At 35.9% G+C, this 18,310-nt stretch overlaps 2 protein-coding genes across 2 annotated transcripts; one reads left to right on the top strand and one right to left on the bottom strand.

Moving 5' to 3' along the window:
* The first annotated feature begins 6,538 nt into the window (after window positions 1-6,538).
* On the top strand, window positions 6,539-9,823 carry LOC115991755. The gene is made up of 3 exons (XM_031115656.1): window positions 6,539-8,605; window positions 8,791-8,881; window positions 9,299-9,823. Exons 1-3 carry the CDS (start codon window positions 6,641-6,643, stop codon window positions 9,487-9,489), a joined length of 2,247 nt encoding a protein of 748 aa, XP_030971516.1. The 5' UTR covers window positions 6,539-6,640; the 3' UTR covers window positions 9,490-9,823.
* Window positions 9,824-14,036: 4,213 nt separating this feature from the next.
* Window positions 14,037-16,957, bottom strand: LOC115992352 (CBS domain-containing protein CBSX5-like). Its single transcript, XM_031116532.1, has 2 exons — window positions 16,440-16,957; window positions 14,037-15,080 (listed from the first exon to the last, which is right to left on the bottom strand). The coding sequence occupies exons 1-2, from the start codon at window positions 16,796-16,798 to the stop codon at window positions 14,246-14,248; spliced, it is 1,194 nt and encodes a 397-aa protein (XP_030972392.1). The 5' UTR covers window positions 16,799-16,957; the 3' UTR covers window positions 14,037-14,245.
* Window positions 16,958-18,310: the final 1,353 nt, after the last annotated feature.

The raw sequence follows: 18,310 nt of genomic DNA, 5'->3' as shown, positions 1-18,310 counted from the left end.
AGGTCTTGGTCACCAGACGGTAGTTCGGGTTAGTCGTCTTGTTCGTACAGAATTAGGCCGTGTTCGCTCGAGGAGTCTTTCTCCTTAAGGCGGTCTGGGAGGCTTTGGTTCTTGGCCCTTCCCCCCCCCCCCTCACTCTCTTGGCGCATCAACCTTCACATTATATAGCCTTTCTTGGTTGATCTTAGCCCTCCACTTGTTGATCAGGCAGGTGCCTACTTCAGTACCCGTCTCATCAGCTGTCCCCCCTTGCTTTTTGTTAGTTACGATAATCGAAGTCACCCTGTCCAGGTGTCTTTTCTCATTAACATGGTTAGGACGTTGGCGGGTGCATTTAATGCAGAGGGGACGTATTTACCCTGAACTAGTTTCGCACCGTACCCCCACGTGGGTCCCATTCTACTCGCATCTCCTTCAGGGGGCTTTTTGAGGGCAGCCTTCAATGAGATGTTGCCCTTCCCTTTGAAGTCTTGGAGTGCCGAGGACAGGGTCATCCTCGGCTGTGCCCCCGGCATTTCGGCCATTCCCCATTCGTCCTCGGCAAATACCCTCCTCGGCACGAGCCCTAGGCCCTAGTAGAGCGTGGGCCGGATCATAAGTTCCCTGGCCCCACAATTATTATTATTATTATTATTATTATTATCAACTTAACAGTATTTTAATATATGATACCAACATGCTTCAAGAAAATGTCCAACACTGAAAACAATTTCGAAAACAAACTCAACTAAACAGTTTGATGAATAAATATATTACAATCTATAATATAAGCCAAGAAATAAACTTTGAAACCAATATGAACAAAATCCACGTCAAACAAAACCATTTCGATCATTAAGAATATGACTCACTAAAGTCATGAAAAACACAGGATTCATTACAAAAAAAAGCATCTTTAGTCTTTATAGATTTTGCCTAAGTACCCAGATACGATGACACATACTCACACAAAAATCATTAAAGAAAGAATCAAAGAACATACACAACATGTACATACGCTATGAAAGTAAAAATAAGAAAAACAAAAGAGACGTAAACACGGACAATTAAAGAAAAAATATAGGAAAAAAAAGTTAGGAATAGAAATATAAGATAAAGATGGGTTACCCTCAAAAAGAATAATCCATGGATATTCATTGAAATCTTCTAGATAATTTCTGATAATAGAAAAAATAAAACCCAAAAGTTATGATGTTAAAACTTCCAAAAGGCCAAAATTTTTTTTTTTTTTTAAAATCAGAAGATTCAAAGCTTCAAAAGTATTGAAATAAAACAATATATATATATATATATATATTAATTACGCAATAGAGAAATACAATAGAAAGAAGGGAATCCATGATTATAGCTTTTCTACTATTGAAATTGGCCAGACAATTAAATGTATTGCAAAAAATGAACTTAAAAATTCATATGTAAACCAAACAATTAGAAGATTTTGAGCCAAGAATTTATTAAAACAAAACAAAAATTATGTGACTACACAATGGAGAAATATAATAAACAAAAAAAATATGTCTACACAACATAGAAATATTAGAGAAATATGAGTTACTTTTTAAATGTTAAAATTCAAAATATTTAAACTTTTAAAAGGTTAAAAAAATTTGAAGATTTAATTAAAAGATTCAAGCCTAGCAATTAAATAAACAAAACAACAATTGACAAACTTATAAGAAAAAGCAACAAATCTATAATTTTTATTGAACAAATCAAATAACCCTAACCTTGATGCATTGACCGAAGAAGGAGAGGAGTCCAATACATAAGTGGAATATGTGAATTGTGAAGCATGAGCCGCCCTCAAAAAAATTCTTGAAGAAAAATAAGTTTTAAGGAGAAAATTGTGTTGCGGCAAAAGAAGATAATAGCAGATCTAATCATAAAATCTAAAATAAAAAGAATTTAAAATAAATAAAATAAAAAAATAGTGGTGACCAACGGCCATACATATAAATATAAGATATTGACCAACCTTTATAAAAAGATGTCAGTTTCAATATTCACTTTGTGGTGAGGGTCCTCAAACATCATCTTCTCCGCGAATAGTTTTTAGGTCTTAGGTTTTCTACGCAAGCAATTCTTAAATAGGAGAGAGTAGAGGCGGTGGGAGAGTGTCCTTATTTGGCTAGAAGTCTAATTTGCATTGGAAAAAGAAAACAGTGATGAGGTGGAAAATTTAATTTAAATATTGTGCTGACGTGGAAAATTGTGGGAGCTTCAAAAGTTTCGGTTTTATATATATATAGACGAGAGAAGTAAAAAAATATGACATCAGTGAAGAAAAGCAACAAAAAAAAAATTCAAAGAACTTAATAAAAATGTTAGGTATTTCCATAATTTTTATAATTTTCAAACCATATATTTATGTATAGTCCAATACTTACAATTCCTATACCTATAATATAGTTGATGGGTAGCCATGATATGTTTTTTTTTTTTTTTTTTTTTTTTTTCTTTCATTCAATTCAATATTTTGTATTTTTTTTTTCTCAAAAAAAAAAAAATTCAATATTTTGTACTTGTGGTAATTATTAAAAATTCGAAATATCATAAATGCGTATTCTCTTTTCTTACATAATTGTGGGTCTCACTAATTAAATTTATGGTAGGACCCACAATTTATGTGGAAGGGAGAGAGTACACTTTTATGGTACTCCCGAAGTATTCTATAATTTTCTGTATCACATATTATATGGGTACTAGCTTCTGAATTAGTAAATTAATTCTAATAACTATGGTTATAACTTTTAAGCCTTAAGCAAGATTTAAATGATGTGGGGATATTGGGACATTTATGTTTTTGTGACGGTGGGAATCAATAAATTTTGCGAAATTTTTTGTTGACGGTCTTAAAGTCATTTTTTTGTAACCATGGTCTTACAACATTTGCATACATGGCAATATGTTATGGGTTACAGCACCACAAAAGTGATGTCTTTTACTAGTGTATTGGCTTATAAATATACTAATAATGCTACAAATACAAACTATTTTATGACATTTTAACAAAATGTTAATATGACTAACCTCTTATTGGTTTTCATCTAGATCTACTATTAATATCGTTTTTTCATTTATCAATAATTATTTACTATATCAACAGTTTGTAAATTTTTTTGTAAAATAATTTTAAATCTCTGCATTATTCATAAATACACAAGTTACAAATAGAAAGTAGCAAATCTAGGGGGTGTTTGGTACATGCACTTAAAAACTGAAAACATGTGTTTGAAAACATATGTAGAAATATGTGTAGGTGAAAAAGTGTGTGAAAATAAGTGTAATATTATTTAAAAACTGAAAACATATGTTTGAGTGGATGCACCAAACGAGACGCTTGCCTTATTTTGCAAAAATGAGAGTTTACGTTTTAATTTTTAGAGCTGCAGTTGTTCAATTCTTTGGGCCTACCACGCCAAGAGGTGGAGCAAACTCCTTTACCTTAACTTAGAGGTGAACATGGGAAACTAACCATAACTTTCCAACTATATAGTTAGTAGGCCTGGTTCAGAAACAATATAATTTACCAACATCTCGAGTCTCAAAGACTCGATTTTTGGCCTATAAATCGAGTCTTTGAGGCTCGGTTTTCCCAATTTGATGTGGCCTAATTCCACGTGGAGTACACCTAGAACTCGAGTCTCTAAGACTCGAGTTCTATACCGAGCATTAGAGACTCGATTTCTGTGCGCTGAGATTCCACGTAGACACCACTTGGATCTCGAGCCTTAGAGACTCGGTTTGCTAAAAGTGAAACCGAGTCTCAGAAACTCGAATTTTAAATGTGGTCAATTATTGCTCCACGTGGGTTGGTCATGTCTAGGTCCCATCTGGTTTTGTCTGGGTCTGGGTCTCTCATTGTAGGCTCTCAACTCTCATACACATTCAGCAGCAGAACATTGCTCCTCTCTTAACTCTCATAGACATTCAGAAGCAGAACATTGCTCCTCTCTTAACTCTCATACAAGCCCAACATTCATTGTAGTCTCCCTTTCTCACTCCCCCTCTCACTTTCATACAATCCCAGCAGTACATTTGCACATCCTTATGTCAGGTAAGGGTCTCCTCACTCTCTAGTTGGTTGTTTAGTGTATATAATTGCTTTAGAAAGTGTTGCTTGCATTGAATTTTTGTCATGATATTTCTTGATAAAATATTTGTTTATATTAACCACTTTATATATATATATATATATATATTTATATAAATTAGAAAGTGAGGAGAAAGATATATATATATATATATATATATATTTTATTCATGATCCAGGAAATCTTTTTGCCAGCTTATCTGCTTCCTTTTCTCCATAATTTGGAGTAAATTTGAGTTTGTATATGGTATATTTGACTGTATATTAATGCCTTGATTTTGAAATTAGATAAGGGCATATGCCCTCCAAACCAAGAAAGTACAGTCAGTCTTTATCATTGACCTCAAACTCTCTTACCCAACCAATTTCATAACTTGATGATCTAATCTAATATCATGCCTGATCATCACATAGCAAGAGCCATAATTTGACATTCTCTGTCAAATAACTGACATACACTCTACTACAAGTCTAAATTGCAACCCTAGAGTTCACAATCGCTTTTTACTAGATGACAGAAGTAAACAAAACAATAATTCAATATCAAATAAAATATCCCAACACAATAAATGCAGGCAAGGCAAGAACTTAGCAAATAAAATCAAATAAAATAACACTACAGCAATATTACATTAATAAACACAATATCATTTCTGACATTATCAAATTTAGCAAGAAGTAAGTCATCAAACTTTCAGTAACATGGATCCAATTAAACACTAAATCATCAACTTTAACAAACCCTAACATCAACAATTTAATTTAACAAAGACCCAGTTAACAAACCCTAACATCATCACTGCAGAACAATGCATAGTTCAAGATAGAAATTTGAAATTTGCCTGATATCAACCCACGAACAGAACAAAGTGCAAAACAAAACCAAAAAAAAAAAAATCAAACCCACAAACCAATTCAAACTCAAAAAACAATAAAGTTTCGATCATTTTTAACAGTTCTATTAGAAATTCAATACAAAAAACCAAAATAGAAAAAAACTTGGTGAAACCAAAGTTTCTTTGATTTTCCCCACTGTTTCTCGGCAACCAAATAGTGAACTTTGTACAAAGCGACTCACCTTTTTTTTTAGTTTTGAGAGACCGCGTAGACACTGAAGGAACTCAAAGCTTTGTACACCATGCTGTGGCTTTATCAAATCTTTTGGCGAAGGCGATGAATGTGAAATAGTGGAGACTGAGAGTGAGAGAACAGTAAGTGAGAGAAGAGGGTGAGTGAGTGAGAGTGGAAAGGGTGAGTGAGTGAGAGAGGCTGAGGTTCAGTGTTAGAGTGAGAGGGTGAGTGAGAGCGTGAGAGTGTCTGCTTTGTGTTAGAGAGAGGGTGGGTGAGAGTGGAGAGTGTCTGATCTGTGTGAGAGGCGTTAATTTTGAAAAAAACCCAACTTGAAATCGAGTCTTAGAGACTCGGTTTCCCGTTTTTCCACGTGGACCAACCACGTCACACCCAGATGGCCACGTCACATAAATCGAGTCTTAGAGACTCGAGTTCCAAGTGTACTCCACGTGGAATTAGGCCACATCAAACTGGGAAAATCGAGCCTCAAAGACTCGATTTATAGGCCTAAAATCGAGTATTTGAGACTCGAGATGTTAGTAAATTATATTGTTTCTGAACCAGACCTACTAACTATATAGTTGGAAAGTTATGGTTAGTTTCCCATTTTCACCTAACTTAAATTGATGCACTTCAAATGTGATGGGGTTACTCTAGTCCCATCTCATTCGACTACTTGGAGAGTGAGAGTGACTGGAGTACATCAACAAGGACACCTTACTACCACTGTCCACATTCCACAACCTTCTCTTGCCAGCCTATGAACGAGTCAATGGGCATTGGGTAGAAGAGAGAGGGCTTCTTTTATTTTCTCTGTAGCCAACCTACTTGAATTAGGAAAATAAGTATGTTCCTAATTTTAAGGTATAAAATTAAAAATAGGGAATGAGTGTTTTAAATTTAGTAATTTTTTTACTATCTTTTAATTTTTTTTTAAAGTTGTGAGTGTAAAAGAGTATTATAGGAGTTAAAAGTGAGATGGTGGGAATTCAGATTTCAAACGTGTATTTGTATATATATATATATATATATATATATATATTTATATTTATATTTAAGGGAAAAACGTGTATTTGTATTTGAGTTAAAATTTATGAAGATCAATTTACGTATATTCTCTCACTTTTTTTTTTGATGGGACGTATATTCTCTCACTTGTTTGTTTGCTTAAAATAATGATAAATAATTATTAGGGAGTAGTTTGGAGAATTTAGGGACAGGTAATTACCTCTAGGTATCATTTTAATATATTGAGAGGGGTAATAATATAATCTGCTAAATTAATTCTTTTAATATCAAATCATTTGTCAATTTTATCCCATCATTTTTTTTTACAAATAATAATAATAATAATTTTAAAAAAAAATTGAAAAGCTTGAGTGCCTGCGTGGAACTCCAACTCGGAGTTGCAGTAGATGATAGGTCGTACAACATTTTCCTCTCTGAAGTCCGACTTACAAAGTTACAATCCCCACAATGCAAACCCTAATTTCCGTAAATCCTATTAATTATTCAAATCCTAAATTCTCACCCGCAAAATTTCTCTTTGATTTTCCCTCACTTTCTCGGGAAAGCCGAAGCCTTTTTCGTTTTACACGCCGAAAATGGCTTCAAAGCCACGAAACCCACATCATTTGCTCTGCAAGCGCTTCTTGTACCTCCGCCTCAGCGAGTTACGGCGGGTGGGACGAGCTGAAACTCTTCAGCGACTCGGAGCGCTCCGGTGAGTCGGATCAGTTTCGTAATTTCCTGGTTTCTGTAGGGATCGATGATAGAAAGCACATATTTGTGTTTCTTTTGGGGCTTGTGTGTGCCTTGGCCATTTCTAGGGTTAGGGTTTCTTCGATTGTTGTGTTTCCAGCTTCTGTTTTGGTTTTTGCTATTGGGTTTTCGTTTGGGTTTGTTCGTGGTGGGAGTTTCAGTGAGGTGAGTGTAAATGGAGGTAAGAGAAAGGCAAAAGAGGAAAACTTTAGGGTTTATACTGAGAAATTGAGGAACTTGGTGAATTTTTTTGATCGTTTTGATGTAAAGGTTAATAATTTAAAGAATGATATACAAAAAGCTATTGACAATAATGAAATTACAGTAGGTGATTTGGAAAATTATGTAAATGTGATGGAATCGATTAGTTTATCAGCTTTGAATGCGAGGAATGTTGTTGAGGCTTCTATTGATAATGTGGGGAACTCTAATGTTGTGTTAGTGGAGAACCAGAAGCCAAGTAGAAGAAAGAAAGAGCTTGGTGAAATTGGGTTTGAGTTGTTGCAATCTGTTTCAGGTTTGTTTGGAGAGAACTTGGTTGGTTCTAAGCCTAATAAAGTGAAAGATAACGGCAAGCTTGAGACTGTAGAGAGCGTTGTAAATGATCAAACTCAGGCAAATATTTCGACTTCTACAGCTGACGAAAGTGATTTCAATTTAGTTAATAATAATAAAGGAAATGGCAGTTTGAATGCATCTCGAAATTCATCAAATAAAACTGCTTTGGATGAGGATGAAGGTAGACGAATACAAATTGGCTCAGAATACGGGAGAATTGGTTCAGGGGAGATGGGCGGCAGTGCTAAAAGGTTTATGGACGGCAGAGAGTATAGTTACCGAAATAACAGTTTGCGGTTTACAAATAATCGTAGTTTTTCGTTGAAGATGGGTCGTGATAACAAGACTGAGATGTGGGAATCTCAAGATAATTTGTTTAACTCTGAGGAGTTTAGAGTTAGTATGAAACATATGGGAACTGAAGCATTTTTTGTGGAAGAACAGATGCTTAAGAAATCCAGTGAAGCTTACCAGACTTCTCTAAACAAGGAGAAGAGCGACAATGAGACTTACAGGTTTCAATTTAGAGAAGATAGGTTTAATCAGGAAGACGATTCCCATATGACTAATCTCCTGTCTTCACAGGAGGGTGAGGTTGGTTCCTCTTCATCTCCAAAGGTTTCAGATGATGTGATGTTTGATAGGTATCTTACAGAAGCGAATGGCCTTTTGCAACAAGCAAAGGAGTTTTTAAGGAGTAGGCATGATGAAGAGCGTGTGGAGATCATATTGTACAGGTCCGCCAATTTACTCTCCAAAGCCATCGCTTTGAAGCCAATGAGTTTGTTGGCTGTTGGCCAATTAGGCAACACCTATCTTCTTCATGGAGAACTAAAATTGAAGATCACTCGTGCATTGAGAAGAACTCTTCTTTCCGGACACGGTCCCTTACCTATTGAGAGACAAAATGGAGTACTTAAGCAACTAGATGATCGGATCACTAGTAAAGATGAAATTGCATCTGTCCTTGTTAATGTGTGTGAAGAGTGCGAAGAACTTCTTGTGGAAGCTGGCAGAAAATATAGGCTGGCATTATCAATTGATGGGAACGATGTAAGGGCACTATACAATTGGGGCCTTGCTCTCTCCTTCCGTGCACAATTAATTGCAGATATTGGACCGGTAGGCATTCTTATTTACTATAAAGAGTTGGCATAGAAATTAGAGGAATATATTTTCTAGACTGATATATGGTTACATTACCATACTGCTTGGTTGATTTTGATTGCTTGTGAAGCTAGTTTGATTTGATAACCAATATTTTGTTACATGCTGCTGCTGAAATTTTGAATCTTTTCAAATTTCAGGAAGCTGCTTTTGATGCTGACAAAGTGTTCTTGGCAGCAATTGATAAATTTGATGCTATGATGTCAAAAGGCAATGTTTATGCACCTGATGGTATGTTATGTTTTTCCCTGAGTCAAATAAGCATGATGTGAATATTTATTACACTGAAACAGAAAAATCTATGGACACAGCATCGAAAAGATATCTTGTGAGGAGTGAGAGAGAGAGAGTAAAAACAATTACGCAATACCTTGAGCTCCAAATGAGAAAAGGTAGTAACACCTGTGTAAATTTCTAACAAATCATTGAATGGGTTTTGTGTCTCATTGGTTGGCTGCAATTTCATAATTCTGGTCTCAGAAAATGCCTTGAAGTGAAAATGTAGAGCATTCCCACTTACTGTGGATGATGCATAAAGTCCCCTTCAGTTAAGATGCAAAAAGCTTGCTTTTGCCATTTACATCTACTATGAGGACGCTATTTCAACTGAGTATGACATTCTACTTTAATCTTATGCGTGAATTGCAGCTCTGTTCAGATGGGGTGTGGCTTTGCAGCAAAGATCTCGCTTACGGCTGAGTAATAGTAAAGATAAGGTCAAGCTACTGCAGCAGGCAAAGAGGCTATATGAAGATGCACTCCAGATGGACACCAACAATCTCCAAGTAAGAGAAGCCCTATCAACATGTATATCTGAGCTTAGCTTCAGGCACTACTAGTCAGTTTCAACGAAAGAATGAACTCAATCTTCTCATTACTGCATCACTATTTGCGCGTGTATTCTATTTTCCATCTTTTGAGTGCAAAATGCAGTGATGGATAGCCTCTTCCATAAAGGTTGTATCCAATCTCCCACTTTTGTGGGGTCTAGAAGAGGAGATTGGTTCAGATAGCCTCTTCCATCCTCACATAATATTAAGAATAACGTTGATGTAAAATGTAAAAGAAATCCTTTCTTCTTGCTCTCTTTACCAGCAAATGCTTTTTGGTTTTTTCTAAGTTAAATCTATGTATCGCTGATCAAACTCGGTAGAAATAAAGTTTTGTTTTTTTTTTTTTAAATAAAAAAATTATCTCAGATTAATAAAACAGGTTGAGCTAATATGTTCTTTTTGGATTTCCTTATCAAATCTGACTTTGCACTGTAAAGTAGTGCAGGTTCATGGTTTAATTGACATGCAACAGCTTCTATTTGCATTCAAAAAATTGTATGAAATTTTGCACAGTTTGACTAGCAATAACTCCAGTTTGCATTTGCCTAAGCACTAACATTGGCTGTGCTATGCCAAATGCTAATTTAACACACCAAATGTCTACTCTACCTATTTTAGCATAGCATTTAACAATACACCATACATCTCATCTTTTATTTTAACATTATTTACAACACATTAAAATAACTTTTAAAAAAAATCCTATAATATAATAAAATAAAAATTCAAAATAAAATTCAAAACCCACAGCACCATTCCCACAACCCACCACCACCACCCCTACAAACCACCACTACCACCCAAAATCAACCCAACTACCACTACAACCAACGCCAATCAACCCAAATCGTAACCCCACCAATCAATCCAATGTTGTCTCTCAAGATAGAGAGAAGTCCAAGATCAACAAAAACTGATCCCATTGTTGCCGCCACCAACAAATCTGTCACCGTTGCTCAAGATGGAGAGAGGAAAGAGGCATGCGAGATAGATGTTTGAGGAAAGAGCGACTTGAAGAGAGAGAGAAGAGAAATATATAATAAAATACAGATGGCATTGCTACAGCCTAAATTGCACTGCTAATATTAAATTTTTTTTTAAATTGGCATCGCTACTGTAGCAATGCACTGTAGTTAATGCCGCATTGGACACATCCAATGCTAATGCTGTAAGGACGACTCCCCCCTCCCAAAAGAAAAAAAAAAAAAAATCAAAGGTGTGAACTTCATTTGAATAATCAGTGGTGAGTTTGACTTCTCTTGGCAAAAAAAATTCCCATTTCTATTAGAAATTGTTCGGGTTTATAACTTGTTGAATTGACAATTTGCAAGCCCTAGGCCCCCAAGGCATTGAGAGTTATGCTCATATGGTTGGCCTCATGGGCACTTCCATAAGGGTTGAGTATTGCGATTACACCATCCATGGTTCTTGAAGGTGAGATTGTGCATCTAGGGTGTGCTCGATGAGGGTGGGTACACAAACACAAAATGTCCTTGACATGAAAAAAAAAAGGAGGAGGTTTATGAGAGTTACCCTCACAGACTTTGGAGAGAAAAGGGGAATGAAAACTTTTTTAGAATGTGTTTGGTTAGATGAGGAGGAAGGAAATACATGGTAGGGGCCAAGTGTTTTCTCCCCGTAGGAATGGTAATTTTGCCTCGCTCTGCCCCATTCCTGCATTGCCTTGCATTGATAAAGGTTAAATTGCAAATTTTGTATATCTTAAAATCCTACTATTTAAACAAACATATTATTAGCTTATTTTATTATATCCAACAAGGCTTTCTGCCTCTTTTTTTCTCTAGCAAAATTGGAAATGAGGTACCAATTTTAACATTTTATTTTGTCTTTATTATAAACAAATTTATATACAATTGAATCATTGATTTTGTATTATGATATTTTTGTTTTTGTTGTGATATTGTCTTGTTAAATACTTAAATAATATTTGTAAGGTTGAATTTATTCAACCATCTTATTGGCTTCATTCCGTGCCAAATTTGCTTGTAATTCAGCATTTAGTAACCCTGTATTTAGGTGGGTTTGATGTAAGGGTAGTGAGTGAGATAGAGTGAAGTTTGCTCAAGAGTGTGCAAGAAAACAGAGTGTCGCGGCTGGGACTCGCGGGTGACTCGCGGCTGCAAACCGCCAGAAGCTGCACACGTGCCAAGCATGCTGGAAGATGAACAGTCATGCTAGCTGGAGCACTACAGGACAAAACAGGACAACTGGCCATACGGTTATCTCGCGACTGGATCTCGCGACTTAGTCAAGCCGCGAGCCACCCCTGTTTTGTAAAAACCTGACGTTTCACATTCCTTTCTACTCCAGTATAAATACCCCTATTACCCATGATTGAAAGAGAGCTTCCAGAGAGAATTTTGAGAGAGAAACCCTAGAGAAAAACTAGATTGATTCACACACAATCTATACCTTAGAGACTCTTCAAATTCCTCAACAATCTTCCTCTCCATTGTCAAATCCTTGAGAGGCTTTATACCAAACCAGGTTCTCACCATCATCATCATTGTGAGACTGCTGTTTGGATTTCTGGGAAGCAGTTAGGAAGGAACCAATCTTCATTGGTTGATGCTACGGTCTAGTAGCGGAATCCGGGAAGCTAGAAAAGAAAAAGGTTCGGCGTAACCTCGTTGGAGCAAGAAGCTTGGAGGGCTTAGGTGCACTGGGTAGATTAGGCTTGGAGGGTCTATTGCTGTCCTTGTATCCCAACTATATTTTCTAGTGGATTGATTACCGCTTGGAGGGCGGCGGAGAGGTTTTTCGCCGAGGGCTTCGGTTTCCTCTTCGATAACACATCGCGTGTTGTCTTTGTGTTTGCATCTTCCTTCCTCTCTATCTTTGCCTTTTTATTTATCTGCTGTGGATATTAATCTGTTATGGCTTAGATAGTATTTAATCAATTTCGTTTGATAGCATATGTTAAGTTTCCGCACACTAGTTGTTTGACATATTGCTTGAATTGATTAAGTTGTTATTTGGGGGTCTAAACGTTCAAAGGTGTCTTTGTACACGTTTTTGAACTTTCAATATTATTCAATTTTTGCTAAAAATTAATTTGATTTGATAGGATAAATTTATTGATAATTTCAAGTATATTTTTATTAACAAAACAATTTTTTTTTTTTTTAAAACAATTGTAATAGTTGTAAGCAAATTAACAAGAACTAGAGTTTTATAGGGTGGGTTGGGCTTCGCAGGGCATTAAGGGGCAGGGATGGGGTAAGAAAATTTTTCCCGTCATGTCGAGCGGGGGTAAAAACCCCATCATTCGGACTTACCCCGCCCCATTGCCATCCCTAGCTCCTTGGATCCACCAAAAAGTTTTCTCCCCAAATTACGGAAAAAATTGAAGGCAGAAATTGGGCATTATTTTTAGACGAAAATACCCATATGCAGTTGCACATGGGCTTCATCCATGTTGCTTTTCTTCACTATTTTTTTTTTTTTTTTTGCTTTTTTTTCCTCCTCGAAGTTGCTTCTTTTTTTTTTCCTTTTGATTTACTGGTTAGGCTTCGTCCAGTGCTCATATTATTTTTTCTTTTTCTTTTTTTTCATTAGCTTTCTTTTTGTTTTTGTTTTTTTAGATGTGATTTCTTTTTTGACATGATTTTTATTTTTTAATAAATTTAGGTGATTATTTTTTTATCACTTTTTTGGTTTTAATTGGACATCATTTTTTAACAAAAATATGTATGTAAATTTATACAAACTCCTACCCTTAAAGTATTGTCTAGATCCTAACGCATTGACAGACTAAAGAGATGTATACAACCCAAATCCTATTGTGGATTCTCCATTACATCATCATTGATTTATCTGGAATTGTCCAGATATTATATATGCGCGCGTGTGAGAGAGATTTATTAACATATACCTTAGCACATATATTAGTAATCCATTTTAAGAAATTTTTTATGAAAAAACGAAATAGTAATTCATTATTTTGACAATTTTTTCAATTTTTTATAAATTTTTTTTTTCTAAAATAAATAATTAATGTACACCATAAGATACACATTAACCTGACCTATATATATTGTTTTGGTCGACGTCTAATCTAACCAAATCTAACCTATCTTTTATTTTCATTGACTTCTACTATTGCTGCTTAGGTGTACATATTGAGAACCACATCTTTGTGACAATTATCTCGTTTCATCTATGGTGTCTCTCTCATGTCATTAAGAACTTCGAGTGCATGCCTGTCCTTTCCACACCATTCGGCCTGTATGCCCCTTGAGCCACATATTCAAATAACTATTTCCTTATCATTCATTGTTAAAATAAAGTAAAACAGACTTTCATGTTGTCCCACCTCAATTTCATAGCATTTAAATTTTAATTAATAGAGGTTATCGTCACGGACCCTTGGTGTGATATTCATTCTACAAGTATGTACTTATGAGATGTGAGAGATAAAGGTCAGAGTTCAAGTCTCCAAAAAATAGTTTTACACCCATATACACTTTATGACTAAAGTAAATTTCTATCTTGTAAAATAATAATAATAATAATAATAATAGAGGATCATATATCTCCAACAAAAAACAGCTATTTTATTTTAATATAGCACCTGCATATGCTTCTTATTATAAGAAGTACACGAAAGGTTCACAATGTCTGAATGTCCACACAATTTGATTACTAGAAAGTATTTGCTGGTTTTAGATTTTTCTTTTTCGGTTACTAGCTGGTTTTAGATAGTTGGGATTTGGCAATTCTGTATTCTCATCATTTTGTGCTATATCATAGACTTCAAACGTTCCCGGAAAACTTTCAACATGCCTACAAAGGTAACAATCCCTGCCAAGCTTCCATCCTCTTCAACAACCCACACATAACTCACCCGGTGTGCAAGTGCCTGAATCATCACTGCCACCAATGAGCTCCATGGGTAGCACACAATAGCCTCTGACCTCCTCACCAGCCTTGCCGAATACCCACCTAACCTTCCACTCCTCCCGTGGCCGCCACTGCCACCAACTTCATCATCCGACGAAGATGTGATGATCGATTCCTCTTCCATTAACTCCAAAAATGCACCTAAATTTCGCTCTTCCAGTCTATCTTTCACTGTCTGTACTAGCTCCTCTGGAGGACCACCACAGTCTATATATGCCATTAGATCACCCGCCGAGAGAGTGGCGATCGCGGCCGAAACCATCTCATCACAAGAGTTGAGAGTGAATGGCGAGATCTCGCCAATTAACTTGCCGTCTGCATCCACAATGGCAACAGAAGTATGGTTGATGAGGGACTGAGAGATGAGTGGCAATGCAGCCAAGGCAGGGCTGTCATATTGGATGGCAAGGATGTTTTCTGTCTCAATTACATTGAGGGTGTTGATGGGGTTGATTGGAGTGGGGTTGAAGAGGCCAATGAAATTGAGGAGGTAGCGGATTAAGTCCTCTTGGGCAAGCCAGCAGTACTCGCGGTTGTTGTGGAGGGTAGAGTTGGAGGAGGGCTTGTTGTGGAGAAGCAGCTTTTTTCTTGAACTTGTGGTGTTCCTCCGACTTTGAATTGGTATCACAACGTTCTGTGCTCCTTCAAGCATAAGATCTATAGCCTCCACCAAGCTGTAAATTATAACAAAATCGGATTAGAAAGAACACATACACACAATTTGCAGGAGTAAATAAAAAAACAAATTACACTATATCTCTCTATAGATGACCGTTTGCTATTAGCCTGACAAAGAAAGAAGAAATTGAATAAAAAAGTATCAAAGTTGGAATCTTCATATATATAAGATCCTGCTCTCATGGCACCCTGCACTCACTCAATCAAGTTACAGTTGATATAACTAGTTATATTATTACACAACTTTTTATTAAAAGTAAAATATTTGAAAAATCTCCCAAACACTTTCAGACTTTGTTCTTAATAAACATGTGAAATTTCATGTTACTAAAATCTTATTTACTAATTCATCAATTCAGGTTTTATTTTAAAGATTAATTTAATTATTTTATGAATGAGATAATTATTAATCTTTGATGATCATTATGATAGTTCATTAGCATATGTATATTACGAAATAGAAATTCGTAATCTTATAATGATTTTTGTTTTAAAATCACATCTAATAGAAAGGTTCCATTCCCAACCCATACAAGTTCAATCATTTTTCCATAATTTTTCATATTTTTCTAATAACAAAAAAACATAAAAGGAAAATTACATAAAAAAGAATTAAAATTTATACCACAACATTTCAATCAAGTCTAAAGCCTGGTTTGGATACAGCGTCCACGTTCACGTTTGTCCCTCTTGCGCGTTTTCAGTTTTCTCTTCTTTTTCTTTTTCTTTTTCTTTCCTTTTTTTTTTGGTATACTGTTCATGGACATGAACAGTGATCAAGCCTATGAAAAAATGAACAGTAATTTTTATACGTTTAAAAAAAGTGGTTTCAGTTCTCAGCGTATCCAAACGGATTTGTCAATCCTAAAATTTGTGAAATTGTTTCCACAAAAGTCTCTATTCAACTTAGTAATTATCATTGATTAAACGTTGTTCTTTTTATCTAGAGCTGATTCATAAATCAATTTTGGAATCTATTGAACATAGAGGCCGGAGAATTCCATTGAGAGAGAGAGAGAGAGAGAGAGAACTTGTCAAAGAGTGAGAAAGTAATTGTCAGGAAATCAAATCTGGGTTCTCCATTTTCAGAATGATGAAAACGAATTAGGGAGTAATTCGAATTGAAATTGTTGGTTCAAAAGTTTAATAAGATTTTAACCAACAAAATCAAAAACTCAAGACATAATCTGAATCAGGCTTTAAAGCCTTTTTATATATAATTTTCCCCGTACACAAGTATTATGAAAAACAAAGAAAAAAAAATTAGAAAGACAGATCTAAAAAATCACAAATCTAAACCCCCAAAGGAAAAAAAAAAAAAAGGGCGATAATAGAAAATAGAAAAAGAAACAAACCTGGCATGAGGCTCCAAATGCGTAACGAGCCCAGCTGGAGACCTAGGAATCAAAACAGAAAGCGGAGAGTGCAGCGCTGTGGTTGGAGATTTAAGGCAGTCCTGTCTGCAGAGGAAACAGATTATATCCACCATACAAATCTTGCCTATGCAAACACAATCATCGGACTTAGAGGTAGAGCTAAACGACGCGTCGGGATCGTGGTCGTGATTACAGGTCCAAACGCTGAGATAATTCTCGCGAAGCCTTTTCAAGGCGGAGAGGGCGTCGCCAATGTTGGCGGAGACAGAGAGACACCTAAGTGCTGGCTTTCCTAGACATAAGTCGGATACCTCTTGGGTTAATAAGCTAACTGCCATACACAGACAATAATAAAACCGAAGAGAAGAGATAAAAGTGTGATCTGTTTTGGTTGGGAGCAAATTTTGAGGTTGTTGTTTGGTTGGTTTCACTGTTTCAGTTTCTGTTTCAGATTTAGTTTCAGAGAGAGAGAGAGAGAGAGAGATAGACTTGGTAGCTGGGATTTATTAATGTTGTAGTAGACGTGTTTTACTTACTGTACCCGGTCATATCTCGTACTGATTTGATGTTAGAGGTGGGCCCCATTTGTCCTCGGACGGTATTGATAAATCAACAACTTATTCAAATGTGTAATTATTTAGTGATTTTTTATTTTTTGTTTGTAAAAAATAGTAGGACACCATTGAGAAAAATATCTTTTTGAGTTCTTTGTCTTTTTGTATTATTTTATTTTATTTTTGGGTAACTGCCTGGTAACTCTAAGAGTATTAATATTGAAAAATTTGAATGATATTCTATTTTACCATCCTAAAACATCACTTTATCAATATACCATATCATTTTACAATATCTTCATATCCTAAAATTCTATTTTTATTAAAATATTATTTTTTAACCCATTCTTTATTATTTCTTCCCAACCGTTCAGCCTCATTTTCCTGGGCTTTTCAACAACCATTTTTATTCCTCTCTCCCAGCACCGGTTCAACACACAACACACACCCATTATACACCGATCAACCTATCCAAACCCATCACTACACCCACACACACAAACACAAACATCAAACCAGCAACAAAACCACACACAAACACAACCCAACAACAAAGCCACACACAAACACAACCCAATAACAAAGCCAAGCCACACACACCCATTCAAAAACCGGGCCACCGATCAAAAACCTAGGCCAGGCCACCGATCCACGCCGCCAATCAACCAATCCACGCCGCCGATTTGAAACCTAGGCCACCGATCAAAAACCGGAGCAAACCCATTCAAAAAAAATCATCACCGGAGCAAACCCATTCAAAAAACATCATCACCGGAGCCACGGAGCAAACCCATTCAATAAAATCATCACCGGAGCCATCGGATCAAATCCATTCAAAAAAATGAGAGAGATGAGAGAGCAGAGACGAGAGAGAAGATGGAAAGCAGAGACGAGAGAGCAAACCCATTCAAAAAACATCATCACCGGAGCTACCGGAGCAAACCCATTAAAAAAAAACATCACTGGAGCCATCAGACCAAATCCATTCAAAAAAATGAGAGAGATGAGAGAGCAGATCGAGAGCACAAACGAGAGAGAAAATGGAGAGCAGAGACGAGAGAGAGAGAAGAGCACAGACAAAATGAGAGAGATGAGTGGCAGAGGAGAGAGAGTAGAGATAAAATATATATATATTTTTTACAATACTGCTACAGTGCAATTCTATCTTTAGAATTGCACTGTAGCAAGTATTGCAAAAAATTTACAATACTTGCCTTTACAATTTTCTGATGTAGATGATTTTAAGGTTGCAAATGCTAAATTTCCCTTAGATATGGCATTAGCATTTTCCAATGC

The sequence above is a fragment of the Quercus lobata genome, chromosome 5, assembly GCF_001633185.2.
Source record: "Quercus lobata isolate SW786 chromosome 5, ValleyOak3.0 Primary Assembly, whole genome shotgun sequence".
NCBI classification, from domain to species: Eukaryota; Viridiplantae; Streptophyta; class Magnoliopsida; order Fagales; family Fagaceae; genus Quercus; species Quercus lobata.
The sequence above is the reverse complement of the archived record's forward strand: the minus strand, read 5'-3'. Positions and strand labels throughout refer to the sequence as shown.

Excerpts from the sequence above, each read along its gene's own strand:
- LOC115992352 (XM_031116532.1), bottom strand. The coding sequence starts at position 16,798 with ATGGCAGTTAGCTTATTAACCCAAGAGGTATCCGACTTATGTCTAGGA. Across the intron at positions 15,081-16,439 it reads CATTTGGAGCCTCATGCCAG|CTTGGTGGAGGCTATAGATC; the intron begins GTTTGTTTCTTT and ends TATAATTTACAG.
- LOC115991755 (XM_031115656.1), top strand. The coding sequence starts at position 6,641 with ATGCAAACCCTAATTTCCGTAAATCCTATTAATTATTCAAATCCTAAA. Across the intron at positions 8,606-8,790 it reads TAATTGCAGATATTGGACCG|GAAGCTGCTTTTGATGCTGA; the intron begins GTAGGCATTCTT and ends TTCAAATTTCAG. Across the intron at positions 8,882-9,298 it reads CAATGTTTATGCACCTGATG|CTCTGTTCAGATGGGGTGTG; the intron begins GTATGTTATGTT and ends CGTGAATTGCAG.